Below are 12,637 nucleotides of genomic sequence, written 5' to 3' on the forward strand. Positions count from 1 at the left end.
TACGTGTTTGAGCATTGTCCGGGCACGCAGATCGCAAATGCGGACGCTCTGAGCTGGCTGCCATTGCCGACACGTCTCCCCCATCTCCACCAAGGGCTGACGAGGCCGTGTCGACCCTAAACCTTATGGACACCTTGCCGGTCACCATTGCACAAGTTCATGATTGGAGACCCAGTATTGGCAACGTCACGCCATGTCGTCTTACACAGGGAGCCAACAAGTGAATCTGCCTAAGGGGCTGCGGGATATTGAGACCCAGCAGTAAGAGCTCAGCGTGGAGGACGGCATCCTCCCGTGGGGAGCTCGCTTCGTGATCCCAAGCCAGGGCAGACAGTCGTTCTCTCTTCTGATAATTTTCCCATTCTCCAATAACATTTTATGGAACAACTGGCGACCATTCAGCCCATTGTGTGTGTGTGTGTGCTGGCAACTTAAAAGAACTATTCACTCGTTTGCTCTTTCCGCATAGCCCTGCAGTTTTCCTGCCTTTCCAATTCCCTGTTGGAATATTCTATTAGATCTCCAGGTGCTCCGGTTTCCTCCCAGAAATCCCGAAAGATGTGCTTGTTAAGTGAATTGGACATTCTGAATTCTCCCTCAGTGTACCCGAGCAGGCGCCGGAATGTGGGGACTAGGGGCTTTTCACAGTAACTTCATTGCAGCGTTAATGCAAGCCTACTTGTAACAATAAAAGTTATTATGATTATTATTATTAAGACAGTTTAAAACCCTTGTAGCTAAACCTCTTGCATTATTGGGAACTAGTGTCATCGCTACATAGCTCTGCGATATGCAAAAGATGTAACAAACTGGTGGAACACAAGAAATGTATTGGAATTATACATTTAGTGTGATAAATGAGTTTTCATGACAAGTTATCAGAACTGTTTACTCTGCTTTTTTTATTAAGTCTTGCTGAGATTGCAATGACTTGGAACTAATAAGCGTTAAAAAAAAAAGACTGGAATTTTCCACTGGTAAAAAAACAATGCATTGCATTGCAAATATCCACACTAATATACCTGGTGATATAGTTTAATTTAAAGCACTTCCCTTGCAATGGGATGTCGTAGATTACATACCGATAATTTGCATGCCCTGCTCCACTTGGCAGACCAGATGATCCAGAACTGACCTCTTAGTGTTAATTATAGGCAGTGAATTGGTTCAGAAAGGCAAAGGCTGACGCAGGAGGCAAAACAGCAATGTTAGATTTTAATCTCAAATCTAGATTCCTGAGGCCATAACATCAGACGGGATCGAGGACACCTCCTTGTGTCAGCCGGGAGTTTTGGAGGAGGAGATCTGGGCTCCCTTCTGTGTGTTCCCTCCCTTGTCCGTATGCCCCTATTCATGTAATCCACACAACCGCTTGCCTGGAGGACCAACGAATCCCGGTCACCCGCACTGCCTTCCACAGTCAAATAGCACACCAGTCAACTGGGCTCTTGAGTGAAGAATAGCCTCTTGGGCGAGATTCCCAGTGGGTGTTGATCTCCGTGGAACCACAGCCAAGCCAGAGTCAGCACCTAAACGTGACATTCAGCAGATTGGGTAAAAGTTGAAGCTGAGGTGGAACGGACCCTGAAGCCAGATACGGATAGAAATTCCAATGAACTACAAATCTCTTTATTTTCTACTTGCACAGGGCAGGGGGCAGGATGGCTACCGAGGCTCGTGGTGGCAAATCACGATTGGGGGGACTGACACAGTGGTTAGCACTGCTGCCTCAGCACTAGGGACTTGGGTTCGATTCCGGCCTTGGATGACTCTGTGGAGTTTGCACCCCCCCCCCCCCCCCCCCCCCCGTGTCTGCGTGGGTTTCCTCCGGGTGCTCCGGTTTCCTCCCACAGTCCAATGGTGTGCAAGTCAGGTGGACTGACCATGCTAAAATTCCCCCTTAGTGTCCAAAGATGTGCAGGTCAGGTGGAGTTAATAATAATAATTGCTTATTGTCACAAGTAGACTCCAATGAAGTTACTGTGAAAAGCCCCTAGTCGCCACATTCCGGCGCCTGTTCGGGGAGGCCGGTACGGGGTATTGAACCCGCGCTGCTGGCATTGTTCTGTATTCCAAGCCAGCTATTTAGCCCACTGTGCTAAACCAGCCCCTAAGGGGTAAGGGGAGTGGACCTAGGTAGGGTGCTCATTCAGTGGGTCGGTGCAGACTCGATGGGCCGAATGGCCTCCTTCTACACTGTGGGGATTTTATGGTTCATAAGGTTATTAAACTACCCTGGAGGAAACTCTTTGCATTGCATTGTGAAGCTCTTGTGCATCTGCTGCAACTATCTTTACTGAGGCAGGAAATGGAGATCTCTCCGAGTTCCAGGGTCTGGGTGACATTACAGAGATAATCTCAGAAGCCACTGAGGGTATTATTGTTTAAAGATCAGGGCCTGGGGCACTTAATTTGCAAACCAGGGTTTTCGTTCCGTAGAGCCGGTAAGACTGTCATTCTGGATTCCGTGTTCCTTGTGCTGAAGAACCTGTGAGCATTACAGGACTGGAGACGAGCCACGAGCAGTTCAGACACAAGCGACGTCGAGAAGACCCTGTTTAAAACTCTCGCTCAGTAAATATTGCACTTGGCTCCTTGGAGAATAACTGGCCACGTTCTCCGGATTGAAGTCTGGATTAATAATGACACCTTGGAACTTTGATTTCTCTGTTGAGTGAACACAGACAGCTCTATATAGACGGACATATGAAGGTACTGGGCTGGACTCTTCAATATTGGGCCGATGTCCCCATGCTGGCGTCAAAACGGTGGAGTTTTACTCCTGAAAATCCTGGATTAAAGGGACACGAATTCCCAGCCCTGCAGGGGGCCAGCAGGGATCAGGGGGTAAATCTCGCAGCTTTTGCTGCAGATACGGGCCCCCGCACGTCCGGGTCGGAAGCCACGCATGCGCACGGCGGTGACCTCCAGCGGCCACGCCGTGCTTCATGGCGGACTCGGACCGCGGATGTTGACCCACAAAGGAGATCCCCCCCTCCCCCCCCCCCGATCGGCCGCGCCCGACCCTCAATCCCCGCACCAACATTCCACGGCCGCCCATAAGGCCCCCCCCCCCCTTGGCCTCCGATCGGCCTGCCCCCGACCAGGGCAGCCGCGGACTGAGTCCGCAACCACCATGCGAGTATCCTGACCGGCGGGACCAGGTTAGATACACGGGACTTCGGCCGGAGGGGGGCAGGGGGATGTCGGAGCGGGCCTCTGGCGATGGCCCCAGGCGGCGCTGCGTACTCCCCGGTGACGCCGCTTTTCAGGGCCCGGAGAATCGGCGAACCGCCGTCGATTCCGATTTCTGCATCAAACTGGACTCTCCGCGCCCCCGCGCTGGCCGCGATTTTGGCGCGAGGGGGCGGCGAATCCAGCCCATTGCGTTTGCTGGGGGAGGCAGTGTGTTGTACTTCAATGGGGTGTTCCATTCTCCTCACCGGGTTTCCCACATTTCGGATCAGGAGAAGGCCATTCAGCCCTTTGAGCCTGCTTGACCATACAGTCACCCCAGTCCCAGTCAGCTGCCTTGGCTCCACATCCCTTGAGACCCTCGCTTCTCCTGGAAGTGTTGACTCTCATGGGGACGAGCGCACCTTCAGCATCTTGCCCTGGTGGTTATTTTCCGTGTGTGAACCGGACGAGTGACGGTGGGCAGTTTGACCCTGGGGGGCATCGCACATGAACCCAATGCTGTCTGTATTTTGCAGAGATTAGCAGAGTCTAGCTGAATGGTGGACGAGGTTCCAGGGGGCCGAGAAATACATTTCATTGTACTTCGGTGAACATGTGACAATAAATATCAATCAATCAATCAATGGTCTCCTCCTTTCCCTATTTTTCCAGTAGCTGCTACTGGGCAGTACACAGAGACCTGAATGAAACTGCGTGGCCTTCAGATTCACAGGGAGCATTGAATGGTCAAGTGGGCAAAGTGCAGGGCAGGAAAAGGAGAAGATCAGGGGGAAAAAGCCCATTATCAGTTACTTTCTCATCAGGAACAACTTCTCAGCTTCTTTCATTGGCTGTCCTACTCTGGGCCCAAACCCCAGATACAGCTTGACACCTCTTCCTGCCCAGAACGACCCCGCTAATCCCATCCAGAATGACCCCGCTAATCCCGCCCAGAATAACCCGCTAATTCTATCCAGAACGACCCTGCTAATCCCACCCAGAACAACCCCACTAATCCCGTCCAGTATGACCCCGCTAATCCAGCCCAGAATAACCCCGCTAATCCTGCCCAGAATGATCCCGCTAATTCCACCCAGAACAACCCCGTTAATCCCATCCAGCGTGATCCTGCTAACACTTCCCTGAATGATCCCGCTCATCCCATCGAGAACGACCATGCTAATCCCACCAAGAATGACCCCGCTAATCACGCCCAGAGTTATCCAGCTAATCCCACCCAGGACGACCCCGTTAATCCCATCCAGAATAACCCCGCTAATCCCACCGAGAACGACCTCGCTAATCCCATCCAGAACCACCCCGCTAATCCCACACAGAATGACCCATCTAATCCTGCCCTGAACAATCCTGCTAATCCCGCCCAGAGACACCCGCTAATCCTGCCCAGAACGACCCTGCTAATCCCATCCAGAACGACCCTGCTAATCCCACCCAGAGATAACCGCTAATCCTGCCCAGAATGACACTGCTAATCCGGCCCAGAACAACCCTGCTAATCCCATCCAGAATAATCCCGCTAATCCCGCTGAGAACGACCTCGCTAATTCCATCCAGAATGACCCCGATAATCCCGCCCAGAACAACCCCGCCAATCCCACCCAGAATGACCCCGCTGATCCCACCCAGAACAACCCCGCTAATCCCACTCAGAACCCCGCTCAGAACCCCGCTAATCCCGCTCAGAATCCTGCTAATCCCACCCAGAACAACCCCGCTAATCCCGCTGAGAACCCCGCTAATCCCGCTCAGAACCACGTTAATCCTGCCCAGAACAACCCCGCTAATCCCGCTGAGAACCCCGCTAATCCCGCTCAGAAACCCGCTAATCCTGCCCTGAACAACCCCGCTATTCCCGCCCACAGCGACCCTGCCGACAACGACACCCTGTGTTATTTTGGTCAGATCATTCCCTTCATGTCTTGCTAGTCTGGCCCATGGCCAAGCTCATGTCCCAGAGGCAAAATATATACTGGATCCACAAACATCTTTTTCCCTTCACTTTTCTGGGAAAAAAATTAATTATTCTAACGATAAAGACCAAAGTTTAACAGAGCTGAAATATATCATAAAAAGCGACATATCTTTGGCCGCAGCCTATTGGAAACTCCATTATTAAAGTAACACAGACCTTTGCTTTGACAGGTGAAGGTTGGTGCGTTGTTTTGTGTGTAGCAGAGCTGCATTTGCCATGTTTACGATTCAAACCGCTAGGTTATTTATGTGGGATGGCCATAAGTCTGAATAGGCTTTTAAAGAATAATATTCCTGCTGCCATTGCTGTCTATCTGAAAGTGTCAAGGATCCAGTTTTTGACCCTTCCCAAATGTGTTGTCTCTTCCTAGGCGCTTACCCCTTGGGAGGCAGTTGCCTCTCAGTCTATTGCCTGTTCACCACCACCTGCAAGTTCCCTCCAAGTCACTCATCATCCCAACTTGGAAATATATCGGCTGTGGCTGGGTCAAAATCCGGGAATTCCTTCCCTAACGGCACAGTGGGTGTACCCCCACCACGTGGACTTCAGCGGTTAAAGAAGGCAGCTCGCTACCACCTTCTCAAGGACAATTGATGGTGATGCCCAAGTTCCACGAGAGGATTTAAAAAAATTGGCCATGGTGTGAGCTCGGGTAGGAGCCCGAATCAGCATTCTGCTCAAACACCATTCATAGACATCCACTTGCCAATGGGAGATGATCTTTAGATTACTGGCCAATAAGATCAATATCATAGAATTTACAGTGCAGAAGGAGGCCATTCGTCCCATTGAGTCTGCACTGGCTCTTGGAAAGAGCACCCTACCCAAGGTCAACGCCTCCACCCAACACTAAGGGCAATGTTGGTCACTAAGGGCAATTTATCACGGCCAATCCACCTAACCTGCACATCTTTGGACTGTGGGAGGAAACCGGAGCACCCGGAGGAAACCCACGCACACACGGGGAGGATGTGCAGACTCCGCACAGACAGTGACCCAAGCCGGAATCGAACCTGGGACCCGGGAGCTGTGAAGCAATTGTGCTGTCCACAATGCTACCGTGCTGCCCAAATAATGGCAGCCCATTAACACACAGTGGCAAACAAAATCCACTCGCCTCCCTGTATGGTTCTTGGACTCAACAGGTTGCAAAATAATCTTCATTGAGTTCGACCAAGTCGTGACACAACACTTTACCTGGAAATAGTACAGAGTCATATAGAGAGTCATTTACCCCGCTCCCCAGAGAAATAGACAATACTTCCCACTTTCCCTCCAGACGGAGGATATAACCTTGGTGGATCATTTTGTGTCTCGTCTCTCCGGCCATGAATTGTAAAGGAAAGCGTACGTTCTTTATCGAGCTCTAGTCATGCACGGCATCCCTTTAATAGGAGTCATTTTCCAGCTTCTTAACTAATCTGTTAATCGTTGTTGTGTTTGCTTGTGATACGGGCTTATCTGGGAGACCACTGACTCCTTATTCAGTGTTCCTTCCCGTGAAGGGACATTTTTGCTTGCTGACAAAGCTTTGCCTTGCTAAATACCGTTCGGAAGAATCCTGCGAATAGGCAATTTGATTATTTGTGTCATTTGTACAGGTTCACAAGTCATTTACAAGTGAAAACGAAAATGTCAATCCTCTGATATGAAAGCAGATTCTAATCCTGTGAATGCATGTGGCTAAGAATAGGGGATTTGACACCTCCTGTTCACCAGGTGTCTAAGTCTAATGCTTTACATCAATGCTCCCTGCTGACACATTAATCTTTTGCATTCCTTTGTCACAGGAAACAGTGGGACCTCAAGATGAAGAACCCCAAAACCAGGTAATGCTAACTTTGATTTTCAGAGACACATAAAACATTTTCGTTTGAACAGCAAGCAGTCTTCAAACCCTCTCTGTGACCTTCCTGCAATGGTGAATTAATTTCGCATTTCGACAGCCAAACCAAAACCATTTATAAAGATTTGGAGGAAACAGAAAGTTTGCATTAGTCTAGATCTAAATGCTAAAGGTTTGTTGTACAAGAACGGGGAGTGTATTTCATGCTAATGACATTACGGTGTGACCTATTTAATGACCAAACTGGGAAAGTATTTGAGGGCTATTTCCAGTGAACTGCCACTATTTCAGTTACCTCTGTGCCAATACGAGTGACCTGCTGCCTTCTCACTCAGCATATTCTTCATCTGTGAGTCATGGTAACGTGTGGAGTGACCCATTCTAGTTCGGTGCTGTCTGGAGTTGTCAAACCTAGTTGGGTATATCTCTGCTGTCCCCATGACAACGCCCCCATTCTCCTGCTGTCCGTTGGCTTCCGTCTTTGTCCTCATGGAACACCGCCTTCTCATGCCAACTGGAATGAGACCAGAATATTCAGTAGCCGAGGTTCCTTCAACAGCACCTTCCAAACCCACCGCCTCTACCACCAAGGTGAACAAACTCAGCACTACCTCCCAGTTCCCCTCCAAGCTACTCACCATCGTGACTTTGAAATGTATTGCCGTTCCTTTGCTGATGCTGGGTCAAATTCTTAGCACACCCCACCTACCTTCATTATGGGTGTACCTACCCCACATGGGCTGCAGCGGTTAAAGAAAGCAGCCCACCACCACCTTCTCGAGGCAATAACTATTACTGAATAAAAATCGCCAGGGAAACTAATGGCCTCCCAGGATAATAAAGAAAAAGTAGCTACAGAGATTGTGGATGCACTGGTAGTAATCTTCCAAGAATAGGGGCAGCACGGTGGCACAGTGCGTTAGCACTGCTGCCTCACAACGGCAGAGACACGGGTTCGATTCCGACCTTGGGTCACTGTCTGTGCGGAGTCTGCACATTATCCCCCTGGCCGCGTGGGCTTCCTCCGGATGCTCCGGGTTCCTCCCAGTCCAAAGATGTGCAGGTTAGCTGGATTGGCCGTGCTAAATTTCCCCTTAGTTTCCAAAGTGCAGGTGGGGTTACAGGAATAGGGCAGGGGAGTAGGCTTAGGTGAGGTCCTCTTTCAGAGGGTCGGTGCGGACCCGATGGGCTGAATGGCCTTCATCTGCACTGTCGTGATTCTAGTCCTTAAATTCTGGAAAAGTCTCAGAGGATTGGAGAACTGCCAATGTGACACAAAAAATAGGCACCATAGGCCAGTTTGCTTAACTTCTGTTATTGAGCCCATGATAAAGAATGTAATAGCAGGGCATTTAGAAATATATAATATAATCAGAGTCAGCATAGCTTCATGAAGGGGAAATCATGCCTGACATATTTATTAGAATTGTTTGTCGTGGTAATGAGCAGGATAGATAAAGGGGACCAGTAAATGTAAGATACTTGGATTTCCAAAAAGCATTTGATAAGGTAATGCACAAAAAGCTACTTAATAAGATAAGTGCTCATGGTGTTGGGGTAGTATATTAGCATGGATAGAGGATTGGCTAACTGATAGAAGACAGAGAGTTGGGATAAAGGGGCATTTTCAGGATGGCAACCTATAACTAGTGAAGAGCCACAGGGATCAGTGCCAAGGCCACAATTATTTACCATATATATTAATGACTTGGACTAGGGAAGTGAATGTACTATTGCCAAGTTTCTGGATGACACAAAAATAGGTGGGAAGGCAAGTGGTGAGGACGACACAGCGGGATATAGACAGGGTAGGTAAGTGGGCAAAAACTTGGCAGATGGAATATACTGTAGGGAAATGTGAAGTTCTGCACTTTAGTAGGACGAATAAAGGAGCTGAATATTATTTAAATGGAGAGAGACTGCAGAAAGCTGCAGCTCAGAGGGATCTGGGGGGTCTTCGTGCATAAATCACAAAATGTTGGCATGCAAGATCAGCGGGTATTGGGAAAGCAAATGGAATGTTGGTCTTTATTTCAAAAGGAATGGAGTATAAAAATAGGAAAGCCTTGCTAAAAGTATACAAGTCACTAGTTAGACCACACCTGGAATACTGTGAGCAGTTTTGGTCCCCTTATCTGAGGGAAGACATACCGGCAGTTCAGAGAAGGTTCACTAGGTTGATCCCAGGTTTGGAGGGATTTTCCTATGAGGAGAGGTTGTGTAGGTTGTGCTCATTCGAGTTTAGAAGAATGAGAGGTGACCTTATTGAGACACATCGGATTCTCAGGGGGCTTGCCAGTAGATGCTCAGAGGTTGTGTCCTCTGGTGGGAGAGTCCAGGACCAGAAAGCATAATCTCAGAGTAAGGGGTTTATGACGGAGATGAGGAGGAATTTCTTCTCTCAGAGGGGAGTGAATGTGTGGAATTCTTTACCGCAGAGAGCTGGAGAGGCTGGGTCGTTAAGTATGTTTAAGGCTGAGACATTTTTAATCAGTGAGGGAATCAAAGGTTATGAACATAGAACATACAGTGCAGGAGGAGGCCATTCGGCCCATCGAGTCTACACCGACCCGCTGAAGCCCTCACTTTCACCCTATCCCTGTAACCCAATAACCCCATCTAACCTTTTTGGTCACTAAGGGCAATTTATCATGGCCAATCCACCTAACCTGCACGTCTTTGGACTGTAGGAGGAAACCGGAGCACCCGGAGGAAACCCACGCAGACACGGGGAGAACGTGCAGACTCCGCACAGACAGTGACCCAACGGGGAATCAAACCTGGGACCCTGGCACTGTGAAGCCACAGTGCTAACCACTTGTGCTACCGTGCTGCCCAAGTTATGGGGATAAGGCCAGAAAATATGAAGTTGAGGATTATCATCAGATCAGTCATGAATGCCAGAGCAGACTCGATGGACCGAATGGCCTACTTCTGCTTCTATGTCTTATGATCTAAATAGGGATGGACAACTAGAATCCCTACGGTGTGGAGGGAGCCCATTTAGTCCCTCGAGTCTGCACCGACCCTGCACAGGAGCACTCTACCGTGGCCCATTCCACTGCCTTATCCCCATGACCCCAAGCATTGGTCATGGCCAATCCACCGACCCTGCGCATCTTTCCACTGGTGCTGGTGTGGCCAGAGATGCCCACATCCCAGTAACAAATTTAAAAAACTGGATCATATTTTATGGTCAAACAGCCATTTCCTCTCGTCAACTCCTATCCATTTTACAATTAATTAATTAACATGTCGTAAAAAGAAACACTTTTTTCTCATGCTCTTTTTGAATTTCTCTTGGGTGGTGTTACACCTAACCCCCCTGTCCTGTTCACACTTCACATAGGTTCACTTTCCAACGGGACGCCTGAGAATCGGGGTCTCCGCTGACGGTCATCAGTCTTTTGCTGAGCAACACCGCCCCAAACAACTCCGGCTTGGGTCCGGGCCCCGCATCTCACGTTACCATGACTCGGTATCGCGCTGCGTCAGGCGCTGTTCCAAACAAAGCCACCTTTATTTTCATGATTCGAGGCCGTCCAGTCCACGTCACGTAGAGTGGGCATGTTGGCAGCAACTTGATTTGCCTACTTTCCGCAGCGGTCACTGGCATCACGGTAGCATTGTGGATAGCACAATTGCTTCACAGCTCCAGGGCCCCAGGTTCGATTCCGGCTTGGGTCACTGTCTGTGCGGAGTCTGCACATCCTCCCCGTGTGTGTGTGGGTTTCCTCCGGGTGCTCCGGTTTCCTCCCACAGTCCAAATGTGCAGGTTAGGTGGATTGGCCGGACTAAATTGCCCTTAGTGTCCAAAATTGCCCTTAGTGTTGGGTGGGGTTACTGGTTTATGGGGATCGGGTGGAGGCGTAGACCTTGGGTCGGGTGCTCTTTCCAAGAGCCGGTGCAGACCCGATGGGCCGAATGGCCTCCTTCTGCACTGTAAATTCTATGATAAATTCTATGAACTGAAGAGGACCTGGGTGTGTTTTTTTTCGACGGTTGGATTGAACGAGTTGAATCCATTCGTCCATCTTTGTCACGCGCAATAAAACCGTTTGTGACGTGTTAATGTTCAGTCAGAGCTGGGCTGCATCCTGTTAAATATACTACAAATTGGTTGTAAAGAAAATGAGGGGAGAACAAATGCCTGAAACAGACAAGATGTGGCGATGCCGGCGTTGGACTGGGGTGAGCACAGTAAGAAGTCTTACAACACCAGGTTAAAGTCCAACAGGTTTGTTTCAAATCACGAGCTTTCGGAGTGTCGCTCCTTCATCAGGTGAGTGATGCGCTCCAAAAGCCTGTGATTCCAAATAAACCTGTTGAAATTTAACCTGGCATTGTAAGACTTCTTACTGTGAAACAGACAACGCCTCGATAATTGGCTGCTTTGGTTACACAGAAGTTACATAGAATCCTCAGAGTGCAGAAGGACGCCATTCGACCCAACGGGTCTGCAATGACCCTCCGAAGGAGCACCCTATCCAGACCCACTTCCCCTCCCTATCCCTGTCACCCCAGCTAACCTAAGGGGTAATTTTATCATTGGCCAATCCATCTAACCTGCACGTCTTTGGACGGTGGGAGGAAACCGGAGCATCCGGAGGAAACCCGCGCACACACGGGGAGAACGTGCAGACTCTACGCAGACAGTGACCCGAGGCCAGAATTGAACGTCAAATAGCTAGCATAATTTCCCCGATATATGGGTGGCACTCCGGGGATCACCACGATTGGTGTAATCGGTGGACAGTGTAATTGGAGCCTGAGGATGTCGCGACGGTATTTGTCATTCCCTGCCTCTTTTATCTTTGAAAGGCTGTACTGGGCCATCAAGAAGAAGAGCTTTTGGATACACAAGGTGTCGTGCAACGGGAATGAGGCCCATCTAAACAGGTGCCGGATCCAGGTCTCGGCGGGAAAGAATCAGCTCCCCTGTGAGAATGGGATACACGTGGTGATCAGTTGTGTGGCTGGGCCCGCATTCTTGCAGCGAAATGGAAACCGCTTCAAGAAGGCCTTTCAAGATAAGGTAGGCTGAGAATTCACGCAGCCGGATCTATCGTCAAACCTTCTGTGGCATTGCTCGGGTGGGGAGCCTGTCTCCGGATGTATATAGGTGCACTCTGCAGTTAAACCTTCTGTGGCATTGCCCGGGTGGGGAGCCTGTCTCCGGATGTATATAGGTGCACTCTGCAGTTAATTCCAACCTCTCGGAATAGTTGCGGCCTTTACCTGCGCTTCACTCCACCCCAAAACCCCACTATTCCCTCAGCGGCTGTCTACCCACTCCCCTAACCTTCACTAATTCACCCACAGCCGCACATTACTTGGAATCTGCTCCCAGGATATCACTACCTTTGAGGGAGAGATTTATTCCAACCTCTAAATACCGGGAAAGATTATTTGGAGGCCAACGGGGAGGGAAGGGAGATGGGGGGGGGGGGGGGTGGGGGGGCGGGGGGGGGGGGGGGAATGATGTGATGCCAGTTGGCGTGCCAGTTTGTCATCCCTGAGCCATTTTCGGGAAGGGATGGCTTTCCCACCCGCAGGTGGAGATTAGCTTGTTCAGTTAGCGAAGGCAGACTGTCCAATTGGCTGTGGTGCCCCTACCCCAC

At 49.8% G+C, this 12,637-nt stretch overlaps 1 protein-coding gene across 1 annotated transcript in view; it reads left to right on the top strand.

Annotated features, from left to right (window-relative positions):
* The window catches only part of loxl4 (lysyl oxidase-like 4), a 177,305-nt gene that overhangs the window by 72,896 nt on the left and 91,772 nt on the right, over nucleotides 1–12,637 (top strand). Inside the window, exons 5-6 of the mRNA XM_072479622.1 lie at nucleotides 6,961–6,999; nucleotides 11,838–12,051. Of these exons, the coding sequence (XP_072335723.1) occupies nucleotides 6,961–6,999; nucleotides 11,838–12,051 (253 nt within the window). The remainder of the gene's footprint in view (nucleotides 1–6,960; nucleotides 7,000–11,837; nucleotides 12,052–12,637) is intronic.

The sequence above is a fragment of the Scyliorhinus torazame genome, chromosome 16 (genome assembly GCF_047496885.1).
Source record: "Scyliorhinus torazame isolate Kashiwa2021f chromosome 16, sScyTor2.1, whole genome shotgun sequence".
NCBI classification, from domain to species: domain Eukaryota; kingdom Metazoa; phylum Chordata; class Chondrichthyes; order Carcharhiniformes; family Scyliorhinidae; genus Scyliorhinus; species Scyliorhinus torazame.